Genomic DNA, 15,463 nt, shown 5'->3' with positions numbered 1-15,463 from the left:
CTGATCCTGAAATACAGATAGTTAAATGTCACACCTGAAACTTTGAAAACATAAAAGTCAATATGTACAACATAAGAAACTCCCTTTCTGTTCCATTTGGAATTATTGACCTCACGAGAGATCGAGCTTTTGCGCGACCATAAATGTGACCTCTTTGTTCCCACTCTTACGCGCCAGATCCAATAAACTCTGCAGATCTTTCGTGGACAGGTGTGTTTTGAGTTGACCAAAGAGTGTTTCCACCACTTCCTTGTCACCATTCGCAACCGCCTGCCGAAGCATCTCGGTATTCACATCTGCATTCTTTCCGAGTAAAACATGAACCATATCCTTTTCACCGTTCTCCGTAGCAATGAGCAGCGCTGTACGACCAAGCTTGTCTTTCCGATTGGGATTCGCTCCACTGTCAAGCAGTTTCTGAAGTATCGCGATGTTCCCTTGGTCGGTAGCCACGTGGAGGACAGTTTGGTTCTGCTTGTCGCAGGTATTGATAAGATCTTCAGAGTTCCCATCCCCGACTAGAAGATTGACAATGTCCATCTTTCCGCTTTCCACGGCTGGGAACAGTGCTGTCTGTCCGAGTTGGTCTTCATGATATCTGTTTGCCCCCGCTTCCAGTAAACTCTGGACCAGTAATCGATTACCTCTTTCTGCTGCCAGATGTAAAGGTGCTCTCTTCAATTCGTCGTGGAGGTTGACATCGATATCTGGGGCACCTTTGCTGAGCAAGATCCTCGCAGCATTATCCTGTTTGTTTCCGATGGCAATCAACAATGCTGTCCGACCTTTGTAGTCGCAGCTATTGACCAGTTCGTATCTGAAAGTACGCTTCACTGTCGACTCTATGGCTTCATTGTTCACTGAGCCTGCCTCGATGGGTGGATCTTCATCGCTTTCATCAGCTTCGCGCAAGCCTCCCTCCTCGCCGTCCCTACTACTAGGTGCTCCATCGTCGCTACTTTGAACAACTTGCTCTTCGGAGACATCTGTGTTGTGGTGTTCATCGTCTGTTCGGATATCTCCGGCTTCGTTGCGTTCTCGGCCTTCATTTTCGCTATCCTGACCCGCGTTGTTCAGACCGGAGCTGGTGCCGTCATTGGTGTCTCGGCCGTTTGTTCCTTTTGATCCCAGACTGGCTTTGCTTTTGGAAGGTTCTCCTTCCCCGTCTTTACTTGTGAGAGAAGCGTCAAGATTCATACTAGGTCTGTCGTCGCCGTGAGTTTGCTCTTCCCTGTGGCCGTCGCTTCCTTGTTCTAGAGGGTCCCTGCACCCAGGAGGGACGCCCGGACCCCCCCCCTTCCAAAGCCCTTATAGGTGAGGTTAACGCAGTCAGTCGTCGGGGAGGAAAAGACCGCTATGGTCAAGTAGGAAGAACACGAGATTGTTCCGAGGTGGTTCGGGTTTCGATTCCCTGACGAAGTAATACCTTCTGATAAAATTTCGGGTTTGGATCCCCTGACGAAGTATTACCTTCCGATAAAAAAACCGAACGACAACACGCCACCACCTCGTCGAGCACGGCAGTAAAATCTCTATTCAGCGATTTTCGCAGCAGACTCCCCTCCGGGTGAGTCTGTGAGCTTTTTGCTCCTTTATTATTATTATTTTGGTACGTGTTTCTGCATGCTGGTGAGTCGGCCTGGTTCCTTTGAACATCGCCACCTTCATCATCTTCCGTTTTAGTTTCATCGCTGGAGCTTTGGTCAATTTCGTCCTCCTTTGTAGCCGAGGGCCCCTCTCCGTCCTCCTCTCCATGCCCCCCCCCCTGCTCCTCTCCGTGCTCCTCTCCGCCCTCCTCTCCGCCCTCTTGCTCCCCTGCTTCCTCCGCTGTTTTCTCGACTTCTCCTTCTTCTTCGCTATGATTGATTCCTGTGTAGTCCTGCTCCAGAAGCAGGCTGATAGCCTTCGTGTTTCCAGTCTTCGCAGCCCACAGGAGCGGTGTTCGCTTTTTGGAATCTGTGAGATTTGGGTCCGCTCCTTTGGAGAGAAGTAGCCTCAGGACATCATCTTTACGATTTTCCACAGCCAGGCCAATGGCTGCCTTTCCATGTCGATCCCTAGCATTCACGTCCACACCTTTATCCAGGAGTAACTGGACCATAGGAAGTGAACCTTGCTCCACCATCTGCAAGAAGAACTCCTCTTTTTTCTTATGATGGAGCTTCAGATCAACCTCCTTTCCCAGCAAGTAATCAACTTCCTTTTCCAGCAAGTGGCGGACGATCTGGTGATATCCTTCCTTCGCAGCGAGCTCCCAAGCCTTTTTCTTGTCGCAATCACGGGCGTGGGGGTCTGCCCCGTGCTTGACTAAGACTTGCACAATTTCCCAATTCCCCATCTTGGCGGCCTGATGCAGCACTGTTTGCTTGTTTTCTCCTTGGATGTTGGCATCGGCGCCATGGTGAAGAAGCTTTTCGACTACCACCGCGTTGCCTTCAAGCACGGCGAGGCACAGGGCTGTTTGGCGGTCAGGATCGAGAACGTTTAGCAAACTCTCATCTCTCTTCACGAGAAGGTCAACAAGTGCTCCATTTCCGCGTTTTGCCGCCCAGTGCAACGCCGTACGTCCCTTCCCATCCTTCACGCTGGGATCTGCCCCTTTTTCTATCAGCGCCTGTGCAATGATGGGACATCCCATCTCGCCCGCAAAGATCAGCGCCTTCTTCCTTAGAATCTTTTCTTCTGACACGCTCTCTTCGTCCTTCAGGAGTGCTTCCACTATGCTCTCGTGGCCTTTCTCTGCAGCAACCTGCCACGGTTTCTTGCTTTGATCATCACGGATGAATGAGTCGGCGCCACACTCTCGCAAGAGCTTGACAATTTCCAAAGAGCCTCCCCAGGCCGCGCGGTGTAGCGCAGTCTGGCCATCATTCCTCGACTTGGCATTAATGTTGGCTCCTTTGCCAACGATCTGTTTGATAACTCGCTCTGAGGCACGCTCTGCCGCTGGATGTAGAGGCAACTGTCCGCTTTTGTCAGAGGCACTGACGTCTGCGCCATGTTCGAGTAATACTTCCACCACGTCACTATGACCGCCCCAAGCTGCAAAGTGTAGAGCAGTTCTATCGTGCTTATCCTTGATGGCTGAGTCTGCCTTTGCTTCCAACAGTGTTTGGACTATGGCACTATTGCCATTCATGGCGGCCAGTGACATCGCAGTCCTCCCAGTCGAATCCGTATGGTTATGATCAATCTCATTCTTGATCAGTAGGTCGACAATACCAGCATAACCCCTTTCGGCGGCGAATAGTAGAGCTTCTCGACCCATCCACTCGTCGATTTCATTCTTGTCATCCTTGTTTTCGAGAAGAAGAGATACAATCGACTCGAACCCATACTCGGTAGCTCGCATTAAAGCGGTGCGATTTGTGCCGTCTTTGAGGGAGATATCCGTACCTTTTTTAATCAGGATCTCCACCACTTTGTGATGACCATTCATGGCTGCCAGATGCAACGCTGTCCAACGCTTGTCGTTCTGAAAAGTGGCGTTCGCACCCTGTTCGAGGAGAACACCCACGAGTTCGACGCAGCCTCGCCGAGAGGCTAAGAGTAATGCGTCATTGACAGATTTCCTGTCCTGAACGGGCGCGTCGGGTTCTGACAATAGAAGTCGAACCACGTCAGCATGGCCTTTTTCCATTGCCTTTTCCCAAGCTTTCTTCCCATTGTAATCCGTAATAGTTGTGTTCGCCTTGTGACCCAAAAGCAGGTCCACAATAGGTTTGTGGCCATTCTCGGCTGCAAGCATCAGTGCCGTCCGGCCCATCCAATCCCGAGAATCGAGAGTCAAGTCCTCCGCACGTTTAATCAGCGTGCTCACCACCTCCTCGTGCCCGTTCTGTGACGCGACCGACAAAGGAGTACGTCCTCTAGAATCGGGTATGTTTGGATCTGCCTTTGCATCTAGAAGCGCAATGACTGAATCTAAAGCACCTCTTTCCGCTGTCAATAGTAAAGCGGTTCGATCTGCTTTATCTTGGACGTTGTGTTTGAACTGGTGGACCAGCAAAAGTAGTACCATTAGATCCGAGCCCTTTTCAGCTGCAAGTAGTAAGGGTGTTCTGCCAGAAGTATCTCCGACGTCCATATCGTACTTTTCTGACCTCTGGAGGAACAGTATCGCAATGTTGATTTGATCTTTGCGGATAGCCAAGTGCAAAGGTGTTTGGCTTCTTTCATCCTTCAAGTGCAGATCCGTCTTTTCAGCTAGTGTGTAGAACCCAGAGTCAGGACAGTCATGCCCAAGAGCAAGAAGATACTGCCAAAAGTCCCTCTGACGTGCCAGATCCGGATAAAGGCGGCAGTACCGCCTGTATCGCCTAGACGATGGTTCGTCGCCAGTTTCGAGGTTTTCCATAGCTATGTGCAACGCAGTTCGCCGTTTGGAATCCAAGATGTTTGCACTGGTAATTCCGTACTTTACAAGGTGCTGTAGACAGGGATTATCGCCTGTCTCTACAGCATAGTGAAGAGCCGTGTATTTTTGGTTGTCTTGGAGATCCGGGTTTGCGTGGGCGAGTAGTAGTGCCTGGACGGTCTGCTCGTCCAGCACTCTAGTTGCAGTCATCAGTGCTGTTGTTCCGTCTGCGTCTTGCAAATCCGTCTGTGCCTTAAGATCAAGAAGCTTGTCTATGAGCTGGCGATTTCGACTTTTCACAGCTAGCATGAGAGGTGTGCGCCGTTGAAGACCATCTCTGGGGTTAACATCAGTCGCACTGCTTATCAGCCTGTCGAGCGATTCTGGGAGTCTAGTAGTAGCAGCTGCAGCAAATAAGATGGTGTTCATAGCAGAGTTTCGGATGGCGATCTGCTTGATACTGTTGAATAGCATGGCAACAATTGCGAAGTGTCCGTTCTTCGCTGCGTGATCGAGGGCCGATTTCTTCGAGTCTTCATTGAACTTGAGAAGTAGTTCTGCAACCACCTTTTCAAACCCCTCTGCTGCTGCCCAATCGAGGGCCGTCCTCTTGTCTTCATCGAGTGCTTCCCAGTCACATTGAGTGTCAAGCAACTTTTTGACCGCCGATAAATGCCCCTTCCGAGCCGCTAAAATCAACGGTGTTTGCTTGTGTGTATCTTTGCTGTAAGGATACGCCTTAGCATCAAGTAGAAGTCTTATGGTTTCGGTTCCGTTCGATGCGCCGGTATAAGCTGCACAATGCAGCGCAGTTCGGCCCTGGTTGTCTCCATTATTCACATCAGGCGATTGTTTTGCGTTGAGCAAACCCTCGACAATCTTATCATGGTGGCCCATAGCTGCCCAGTGTAAGGCGGTGCGCCGAAGTCCATCTTGATGGCGAGCATCCGCTCCCTTTCCCAGAAGCTTATCCACTGTAGTCTTCAGGCCCGCTCCTGATGCCATGCTGAGCGGTGTCCTATGATTCTGGTCTTCGGGATCGATATTTCCGTCCTTCAGTGCGCCAATAAGCAACCCAGCAAGGTGCTCATTCTTATTTTCGATAGCCCAGTGTAAAGCTGTCATGGCTTCCCGCCCCTTGATGCCAGATTTGGCATTGTTCTCATGGAGCAAAACGGCTGCTTCAGTGCGCCCTTCTCTAGCAGCCAACAGCAGAGCCTTATCTAGCTGGTCTTGAGAAATTGACTCACGTCTCGCCATCAGTAGTACCTTAAGTACTTCGTGATACCCTTTTTCTGCTGCCAGAAGGAAAGCACAATGGCCATCCTTGCCCCCAGTACTGACTTTAGCTCCATGGCCGATGAGAGACTTTGCAACCGGCTGGCAGCGCACTTTGATTGCGATATATAGGGCGGTCTCTCCATCCTTCGTCTCTTGGTCGATGTATGCAGACTCTTGAGCCTTCTTTTCGCCAGCTTGATCATGTGCTACACTTGCACTTTGATCATTACTAACGTCGACCTGATCGTGGCCTTGATAGGCTTGAGGGGACGATGGGGGTTCATTCTCCTGGCATCTCTCCTTTTTGGAATGCTCTAGAAGAATGTGATGACCCTGTCTTGCTTCCCTTGCGCTGCGTAATGCAGGGCATTCCTTCCTTCCGAGTCTGTATCAGTCAGGGGTGCACCTTTTTCCAGAAGGAGCTTGACTAGACACTAGACACTCATTGCCAAGTTCAGCAAAGAGATGTAGTGCTGTTCTCCCTTCCGTATCGCGTTGGGTAAGGCAGCCCTTGCGTTTCTCTACCAACAGTTCTGCAATATTGAATTGCTGTTTCTTAGCAGCAAAATGTATTGCGCTTGACCTCGAGCCATCCAGTTCATCGGTACCTAAGCTCGCTGGGTGCAGTGGGTTTATCAAAAAGTCTTCGGCATCACCGTTCTCTTTCTGTCCCAAGACCAGTTTGGGAGGCGAAAACCCGGGCTGGTTGTGTTCAGGCTGTGCACAGTGGGCTAGTAGGAACTCGACCACAGACCGAGCCAGTAACTCGTCATCAATACCCAGAGCGAGAAGAAGTGCATTGCCAGCCATTGACGATATTGTGCCGGAATCACTTGTGTCAGATTCTATTCGGCCCCCCTTTCGATTTATGAGTGTTAGGGATTTTGTCTCGGTGCTTTCATGCTGCTGGATCCATTGCTGGATATCTTGAAGATTTGCATTTCCATAGAGAAATGCTTGACAGCTTTGCGAGTTGTTGCTTTCACGATTCGGAGAGTCGACTATGGTTAGTTTACTTAAATCATCTCTTCGATGGGGGCAATGTCTCGATAATCAACCATACACGTATCAGCTTGTGAACCAATCTGAATCTACCAGTGTGTACTGCTACTGCTTCAAATATCCTTTTTGCACATCCTTACAACTCTTGCTTGGGGTCCGCTGTACTAACAAGTACAGGTTCCCTAATGACTGGTTTTTGTCTAGTCCTGTCTTGTGCACCGCCGCGTCTGTTGGCTGGTCGGGGCGTGTTGTTGGTCATATATGAACCGTTGATTGGCATGCTGGCCAACCAACCATGATCGCCCAGTTGACCTTTGCCTAACTGACATGTCCTCCATGGGGATTGTGTCCTCTTTTCAGTTCAGCGCAATCGAATGCCTCTTGACCTATGCTTGTTAACTTGCTTTTTTCTTCCGATCGCATTATCGCCTGCTGTGAACGCCAGTCATCGTGCGTGTGTCCTGCATAGTTTCGAGGCTTGCCAAGCTTTGGCCCTTCTATGCCACTGTGACTGGTCCTTATCGAGAGTGCAGGGACACAAGCGCAGACCTCCGAGCCAAGAAACGCTCAAGAACTAACAGAACTATTCCTTCTTCATCTGTCCACAAGACAAGTAGCATTTCTTCAGCAAGCTTGCTAAATCTATGTACTGTACACCTGACTGAAACTAGCCGTATGTTATTAGTGACCAATCGAGTGTTTCCTCAGAGTAGTTGCTGAAGCTCTGTAATTGCTCTGCACGCCCAAGTATGTCCTCACGTATAAAGACGGAGGCAAACGGAGTGCCATGTGGACGCTACGGAAATCGCGCGTTTTCGATCAGATCACCAGTTCCAAGCAGAAACATGTCTTACCACATCACAATGGCTGACCAAAACGGTCAATGACAAGCATGCTGGAGCCTCTTTCTATTTAAAGCACGTTTTTGATCTCCGAACGGACAGGGTCCGGGGTAAAAGAGGTCTGGCGCTACGCCCTGTCAACTTAGCATGCCAGGCCACGGGGTCCGCCTGCAACAGTGATTGGCTGGCCGCCCGGAGTGACCGCTATTTTCGTCGGGGGACTTGTGAGGTACATGGAAGTGAGTTGAGAGATCTTTTGTCTTTGAGATTGCCGATCCGTTTCCCGTTTACTGACAAGTTGGGCGACAGTTTGGGCGATCGCTGTGCCTGACCGCACCAAAGGAGATATTGTTTCTCCTTAAAGCGATGGTGTTAGCTCTGAAATGCCAATATTCAGCATAAAGAAAACAAAAAAGACATGTTCTACTTGTAATATCGCATCAAACACGGGACATGCAATTATGATGCGATAAATATGTGACCGACCGACCGTCTGCATGTCTCAGACCGCGATATCGCTGACAGCACCCACATGCCGCAAGGTATTCGAGATATCCCAGCGCAATGGTCAAGATAGACGAGGACGCTACAGCAACGCTTGAAATCTGCTGTCTACTTGAGGAGGCAATTGTTGGGATGTCCTGGACGATCCCCTGCTCTGCCTCGGCCGGGCCCCGACTGCAGAAATTGAACCCGCTCCGTCCGGTCGGGCAGGGCCGGCCCGGTTCGCAGTGACTGAAGCTAACGATCGGAGAATATCATGGGCCCGACGGTATGAAGGGGTTCCATCTGGAGCTCCCTTTCTCTCACCCGCGTGGAATCTTGCAAGAAGCAAGGGTTGGAAACTGAGCGGCCTGCTCGGGACGTCGGCAAGACTCGTGATGTCAGGCAACGCGGCCTGGAGTGGGGGAGAAGCTCCTCCCAAGCTGCTTTTGCCAAGCTCCTACGTCCAGAGAGCCCTGAGATTGCCTCTTTGCCAGCTCTAGCAACAAACGCTCCGCCTTTTCTGGCTAGCTGGGTGCTTGGGATGCGTGGCCATTGGCCATTCCCCCAGAGAAGAGGAATACGCGTCGTACGCTTGCTTGATCTTGATCATACATGCATTCGTCAGATCCAGGTAGCAATCTTGACGTCGCCCAAGACAAGTCCAGTGGGATCAGCGTGCAGGCAGCCGCAGTTCGGTTGGAGAATCCATCCCTCAGGCCTCAGGGGGCTTTAAGGGCAATTTTTGTCCCGGCTGGACCGGCATTCGCTTGCACTTCTGGTGGTTCTAGCGCCGTCGAGTTTCACGCGTGGGACCCGACAATCGCGAAAAATGACGTAGACTCGAACCGTCTTGTCCAACGGTCGCCGGCCTGTCGCCTCTTTGCGATTCGCGCTGTGGCTTTGCGATGAGGCGTTTGGATGTCCGTACGAGGCAATGATACGTAATGCAAACGAAATGCATTCCGCCCAGTCTGGGAAACACAGCATCGTCCCATCACACTTCGTCCTATCTATCCTCCAGTCATCCCATCAATCCCACCTTGCAACCAGGTAAAACGCAGGCCGAGGCAACAAGTCCACCACCATTGCCCCTGAACGGGGAAGAGAGCGGGGGTGTTCGTCACACCCTGGAGCTGGAGGGAGTGTCGTGTGGCCTTTTGGAGATGGAGGTTCATACATAGAGCTGTCGAGTTGCACGAACCGTTATCGTGGACTCGACTCGCCTTCATTCTCGCATCATCCATCATCGTCCTACGGCGGTTTACAGCTAGCGATCTAAGGGTACCTCCTTAGCTTTATTAAAAGCTCTTATCAAACTTTAGCGTCATACTTCCCGAGCCGCATTGCTCCAAGGTTGACTCCCGCCGTTTAATCGGGGCGAAAGGGACCTGGACCCTCACCTCTTAACGCATCCTATTAATTTTCATCCCGTCTTTTCCACGTCTCCTTATTCTTCTACCCTACGGTCGCAGACAGACGCAGCTCTCGCGCATTGCATACGAACCGCTTTTTCTTGTTTCCGTGTCTCTGGAAAGGGGGCATCTCTGCGCTATCTGCCGAATGAGCGGCTGAGAGGGCCAGAACCGGACCCTGAACCAAGACAATGGCCACCGCCGTCGAGCCCCTCCCCAACGGCCTGCACGACCACATCCTCCGCCCCCGGCCCAGGAAACCGGTGCACTCGCAGCTGTCGCAGCTGAGCAATGCGTCCTCCGACGGGCCCGTAGACGGCATCGCCACCGGCGCGACGAGGTAAGACATACCCACACATCAGACATACAGACCAATGCATTTGTTGGCTTGCTTGCTTGCTTGCTCGTACGGAGAATCCACGCAGAAAGGCTGACCCCTCCCGGGAACACACAGTGGCCGCTCGACGCCCGTCCCCAGCGACGCCCTCCCCTCCGTCAAGTCCCTCTCCTCGGCCCGCAAGCAGGTCCGCGCCGAGCAGCGCCGCCGCATCTTCCCGACCATCGAGTTCGCCAGCCGCAAGTCGCACTTTGACCCGGAGTCCGACTACCGCGACTTCCACGGCTTCTTCAACCTCTTCTGGATCAGCCTCGCCATCATGGGCATCACCACCATGCTGCGCAACTGGAAGGACACGGGGTACCCGCTGCGCGTCCAGATCTGGTCCCTCTTCACCGTCAAGCTGTGGCACCTCGCCCTCGCCGACCTGTTCATGGTCGCCTCCACGACCGTCTCCCTCGCCCTGCACGGCCTCGCGCGCCGCGCCGCCCCGGGTAGCTTCATGACGTGGAACCGGGGCGGCATGGCCCTGCAGAGCATGTACCAGTGCCTCTGGCTCGGCCTCTTCGTCGCCCTGCCCTTCGCGCTCGGCTGGACCTGGACCTCGCAGGTCTTCTTCCTGCTGCACTCCATGGTCCTGCTCATGAAGATGCACTCGTGGGCCTTTTACAACGGCCACCTGTCCGAGGCGGAGAAGCGGCTGCGCGCCCTCGACGACCCCTCTACGGCCTCCAAGGCCCCCGCCTACCTATACCCGTCCGCCGAGAACCCCGAGGGCGGCAGCTCCGCCAACGGCAAGGCCGCCGCCGACTCGGACAAGGCGGAAGACGAGGACGAGGACGAGGGCGAGGACGAGGTCGCCCAGCTGCGCGAGGACCTGGCCCGCGAGCTGACCAGCCCCATCGGCAACATCACCTACCCGCGCAACCTGACCTGGCGCAACTACCTCGACTACCTGCTCTGCCCCACGCTGTGCTACGAGCTCGAGTACCCGCGCCTCGACAAGATCGACTGGCAGTCGCTCATCTCCAAGATCGTCGCCGTCTTCGGCTGCATCTTCCTCTTGACCGTCATCTCCGAGGAGTTCATCCTGCCCATCCTCGTCGAGTCCTCGGCGCGCCTCGACGCCGTGTCCGCCCTCTCCGCCGCCGGCACGCCCGCCACGGCCCACCCTTCTCTAGAGAAGCTGCTCGTGCTCGCCGAGACCATCTCCTGGCTGCTCTTCCCCTTCATGCTCACTTTCTTACTCGTCTTCCTCGTCATCTTCGAGTACGTCCTCGGCGCCTTCGCCGAGATGACGCGCTTCGCCGACCGCCACTTCTACAGCGACTGGTGGAACAGCACCGACTGGATGGAGTTCTCGCGCGAGTGGAACGTGCCCGTCTACTCGTTTCTGCGCCGGCACGTCTACTCGGCCTCGCGGCCGCACGTCGGCCGGTCCCAGGCCATGGTCTTCACCTTCCTCATCAGCGCCGTCGGCCACGAGATCGTCATGGCCTGCATCACCAAGAAGCTGCGCGGCTACGGCTTCGTGTGCCAGATGCTGCAGCTGCCCATCGTCGTGCTGCAGCGGACCAGGTGGGTCCGCGGCAAGAAGACGCTCAACAACGTGTGCTTTTGGTGCTCGATGATCATGGGGCTGAGCCTGGTATGTTGCCTTTTTTTTTTTTTTTTTTTTTTCCTTCTTCCCCTTCCCTCCCTTTCCTTTGCTTTCCCTGCTGCTGCGGATGTATGTGCCACGGAACCCTTTTTGCTGACATTTGGCGTGTGTGTGTGATGGTGTAGATCTGCTCGCTGTACGTGCTCGTATAGACCTGGGCTTTTCTTAGTTTCTCGTGGTGGCGGACAAGAGGGGGATTTGTCTTGGACCCATTGCATTCACGGCAGGCTTGCTTGGAGGAGGAAAGAGAGAGAGAGAGAGTGGGAGAGAAGAGAAGAGAGAGGAGGAGAGAGAGGGGGGGAGAGAAAGCAAGAAAGAGCATAATACCGAGATACCCCGACACGACAAGACCCTTTGTCCCAGGTCCTGTTGTCCCTTGTTTACATATATCCTTTTTATTTTTTTCTTCCAGAGCGGAGGACGGAGTACATAGCATCCCGTCCGCGTTGTCATCAATCAAAAATCCATCCAGCAGCAGGGTCAATTTGCTTGCATTTTCTACTACTATGCATTACCTAGAGGACCGCCACTACGTTAACTGCCCTAATGAATGACCTTGCTTAAATATGTTGTTGTTTCGTCATCCTCTAGCACCATCTCCATACCTAGGTAGCTTGCAACCGAAGTTCGTGATAGGACGCAGCATCAGACGGCGATACCCCTCGAGTACAAGTACATAGATATGCACCAAGCACATTTGTTTTCACAAACCGTTCTTCCACGCACACACAGAGATTTGCAGTAGGGCTGGTAAAATAAGATCCATATTTCTCATAGTATTCATAAAGATAAAAAATGGTAGGTAGGCCGCGGACTCTCCACCAACCATTACTGCCGATCCCTTATAGAAAAAGACGGTAGAGGTAAAGTGTGAGCAACTCGGAAACCCCACCAATGTGATGTTTGTAGATGGTGATGTGATCGTTGATATTCCTTCGTCAGAGAAACAAGACAACAAGAAGGACAGACTGCAAATCCCAAACCCGAATCAAATGACCAAAAAGAAGGCATACTCCCAAAAAAAAGTTAAGAACACCACCCAAGAGACGCCGAGGTGATGATTTCATTTCCATATCGTTTGCCCGGAAGGCCGACCCCCGTGACAAAAAAATCCAACACAACAAGATCCCGTATCCTTGAAAGAAAATCCTGTCCTACCTGGCCCTCTGCCAGCAGACACAAACTCGGGGCCAACTAATATCCGTCTGTCCTTTCTGTTTCTGTATCTGTGTGGGGGGTGGGCCTATTTATGATGTAGTTATATAAGTATGTATGTATGTCGTGTAGATGACGTTATAAATGATGATGACGATGATGATGATGGGGGGGGTTCGTTATAGAAAACAAGAGATGATGAGAGAACACGCGAACAGTTCTATCCCCCAGCTGAAGGGATGCGCCGTTCTATCAGTACAACAACAAATGAACCTTGCCCAACCTGGCCAGGTTCTCATGCTTCTTTCGCTTCACACAACAGCTCAGCTCGACTCGACTCGACTCGACTCGGCTCGGCTCCGGCAAGCGCATTTCGCGACTCGACCGCCTCTCGACTCCGATTCTCGCGGGCTGGGCTGTACCGCCACCAGGCCTCACAAAAGCCCAGCGTACTTCAAATCATTCTCCCTCCCATGAGCAAGGGCGTCGGTCCGACAATCTCTACGCAGAAGAGTTGGTTCAAGCCCATCCATCCGCGGATCATGCCATACAACCAACCCCCAAAAGTCTTTGCTCGGAACAGGGTAAGAAAATTGCAAAGAAGTAAAAAAGGCGAGAAACCCGCAACCGGCTCGGGCTGGAGGGGCCGCACACACACACAGAGACCCGAAAGAGACAAAAAGAGCTCTCTCTGTCTAGTAAGCATACGCGCTGCTGTACTTGCTCTGGATAACGTCGTCCTGCGTGTAGTACTTGCCCTGGTACACGTGGTCGTAGGCGGGCGTCATCTTGACCTTGTCGAACCCGGCGCCGGGGATGTGGTGGTGCGCGGCCGACGACCGCGAGGGCGTGTAGTACGCCATCTCCTCGACGGGCACGTACCGCGCCGACCCGGCCCGCCGCCGCCCGTACTCGTCCTGGTCGATCGTGTAGACCTTTCCGTGCGACGACGAGCCGCCGCGCCGCGGGCCCTCGGGCCGCACGACGTCGTAGTCGTAGCTGTCGCGCCGCGGCCGCGACGACGACGACGACGACACGTGCTTTGAGTAGTGGCGGGATGAGGACTCGGGCACGGGCGGCGCGGGCACCTCGGGCGGCGAGAGGCGCTCCGTGGGCATGGTCTGTGCGCGGCTGAGCGTGGGCGGGCCGCGCGGCGACGACGACGACGACGGCTTGGGCACGGCCATGGTCTGGGCCTTGGTCAGCGGCGGCGCGCGGAAGGATCGCGAGGTGGCGCCCCGCGGGTCGTCGTCCGACTCCGACTCCTCCTCGACCGTGGCCGTGAACTTCTTCTCGTCCTGCGAGGCCCGTCGGCTCCGAGGCGGGTCGGTCGCGGCCCGCTTGAAGGCGATATTGTCCGGGTTCGGGAACTGAGGGCTGAAGGAGGAGACCTCGGCGTACGGCGCAGGGGCAGACTTGCTGCCTTTCCTCCTCGCAGCCATCATGTAGTCTGCCGCGTACCCCATGGTGGCCTCGATCTTCTCCTCCAAGGGCTGCACCTCGATCTGGCGCGACGCCTTGCGCGACGACTTCTCGCGCGTCGGCGTGTCCGAGTGCTTCTTGCTGCTCGACGACGACGACTTCTTCATGAAAGCCCGCACCTCTTCGTCCGACTCGGAGTGGTGCTCGAGATACGGCTTCCTGGTGCTCCGGTACTTCTCCTGCGTGTCTACCCGGCGCTGCTTGTCGCGCTCCTTCTCCCGCGCCCTCTCGGCCTCCTTCTTGATGCGCTTCGCCTCGGCGCGCTTTTCCCTCTCGCGCATCTCGCGCGCCTCGAGCTCCAGGGCCTTCTCACGCCTCTCGCGCTTCTCCTTCTCCTTCTGCACCTCGCGGGCCGCCTCGCGCGCGTCGCGCTCGGCCCGCCGCTTGTCGCGCTCCCGTTCCCGCTCGCGCTCCTCTTCCGCGGCTCTCCGCCGGTCCTCCTCCCGCCTCGACGGCTTCTCGTAACTAGCCGTGCGGCGCGCCTTGCGGTCCTCCTCGTAGACAGGTTTTGACCGCGTCGGGATGTCTCGGTCCCATGACGACGAGAACTGCGGGCTGCTGTGCTGGTAGGGCGAATACGGCGAGGCGCCGGGAGGTGGGCCAGGCTTGAAAGCCGGCGGGGGCTCGGTCGTCCTGACGTTGACGTTGTATTCGTAGTAGTTCTTGGGCGCCGGCCTCGTGGCCGACGGATGGGGACTGCTCTTGTAGGCCTCGTCGCGGAGCTTCTTTATCTTCTTCTCATCGTCGTACTCTTTCCGTTTGTTATCGTCGCTGAGGATCTCCCAGGCTTGTTGCACGCGCTGGAACTCGTCCTCCTTGACGGCCTTGTCCTCCTTGGAGAGGTTGGGGAACTTGTCCGGGTGACAGGTGAGCACAAGCTTGCGGTAGACGGTCTTGATCTCCTTGAGGTCGGCGTCCTCCTTGACGCCGAGGGCTTTGTACGGATCCGGTGGTAAGGGACCCATGATAGATGTGTGTCGAGGGCCTGAAAGTTCGCCGTCGTGGCTGCTTCCAAGGGGGCACAGATCTACTCAAAGATCTTGCAAGTTCGAGTGAGACACGAATCGTCGAGATTGTTCTTCACACAAGGTTGACGACGTGGGGGGGCTCGATGTTACAAATCGAGAAGTCGTAAAGTCGTATGCTTCATAGAAAAGAGGTGCGCTGTGTCGGTGTAGAGGGACTCGACGGGGAACACAGCCGGATTAAGTAGTGTACAACTGTCCAAGAATTACAACAGGGTGGGACTTGACGAATGCTCTTTGGCCGTGAATTGGCGTGCAGTGTCGACAGCCTTGTGTCCGTGAACAAGGCCGATCCGTCACAGGCAACGGCTGACAAGCGGGTTGTCCTCTGTAGACTGGACGAGGTTCGCTTCAGTCTGTCGGTGTAGTCACTACCAGAGTGAGGCGAGGCTGGTCGTGTAATCCCAAAAAAAGAATCGACCCA

The 15,463-nt window shown here is 54.1% G+C and overlaps 3 protein-coding genes across 3 annotated transcripts; 1 reads left to right on the top strand and 2 right to left on the bottom strand.

Annotated features, from left to right (window-relative positions):
• Window positions 1-111: 111 nt before the first annotated feature.
• On the bottom strand, window positions 112-6,448 carry E0L32_009778 (uncharacterized protein; the record flags this gene model as incomplete). Its single annotated transcript, XM_031144779.1, has 3 exons — window positions 112-1,307; window positions 1,663-5,952; window positions 6,247-6,448. The coding sequence occupies 3 exons, from the start codon at window positions 6,446-6,448 to the stop codon at window positions 112-114; spliced, it is 5,688 nt and encodes a 1,895-aa protein (XP_030990427.1).
• A 3,123-nt stretch (window positions 6,449-9,571) lies between these two features.
• E0L32_009777 (uncharacterized protein) lies at window positions 9,572-11,941 on the top strand (the record flags this gene model as incomplete). Its single annotated transcript, XM_031144778.1, has 3 exons — window positions 9,572-9,720; window positions 9,835-11,365; window positions 11,897-11,941. 3 exons carry the CDS (start codon window positions 9,572-9,574, stop codon window positions 11,939-11,941), a joined length of 1,725 nt encoding a protein of 574 aa, XP_030990426.1.
• A 1,286-nt stretch (window positions 11,942-13,227) lies between these two features.
• E0L32_009776 (uncharacterized protein) lies at window positions 13,228-14,979 on the bottom strand (the record flags this gene model as incomplete). Its single annotated transcript, XM_031144777.1, has 1 exon — window positions 13,228-14,979. The coding sequence occupies one exon, from the start codon at window positions 14,977-14,979 to the stop codon at window positions 13,228-13,230; it is 1,752 nt and encodes a 583-aa protein (XP_030990425.1).
• Window positions 14,980-15,463: the final 484 nt, after the last annotated feature.

Source organism: Thyridium curvatum (genome assembly GCF_004353045.1).
Source record: "Thyridium curvatum strain D216 chromosome Unknown NODE_74_length_206198_cov_80.914379, whole genome shotgun sequence".
Lineage (NCBI taxonomy): Eukaryota > Fungi > Ascomycota > Sordariomycetes > Thyridiales > Thyridiaceae > Thyridium > Thyridium curvatum.
The sequence above is the reverse complement of the archived record's forward strand: the minus strand, read 5'-3'. Positions and strand labels throughout refer to the sequence as shown.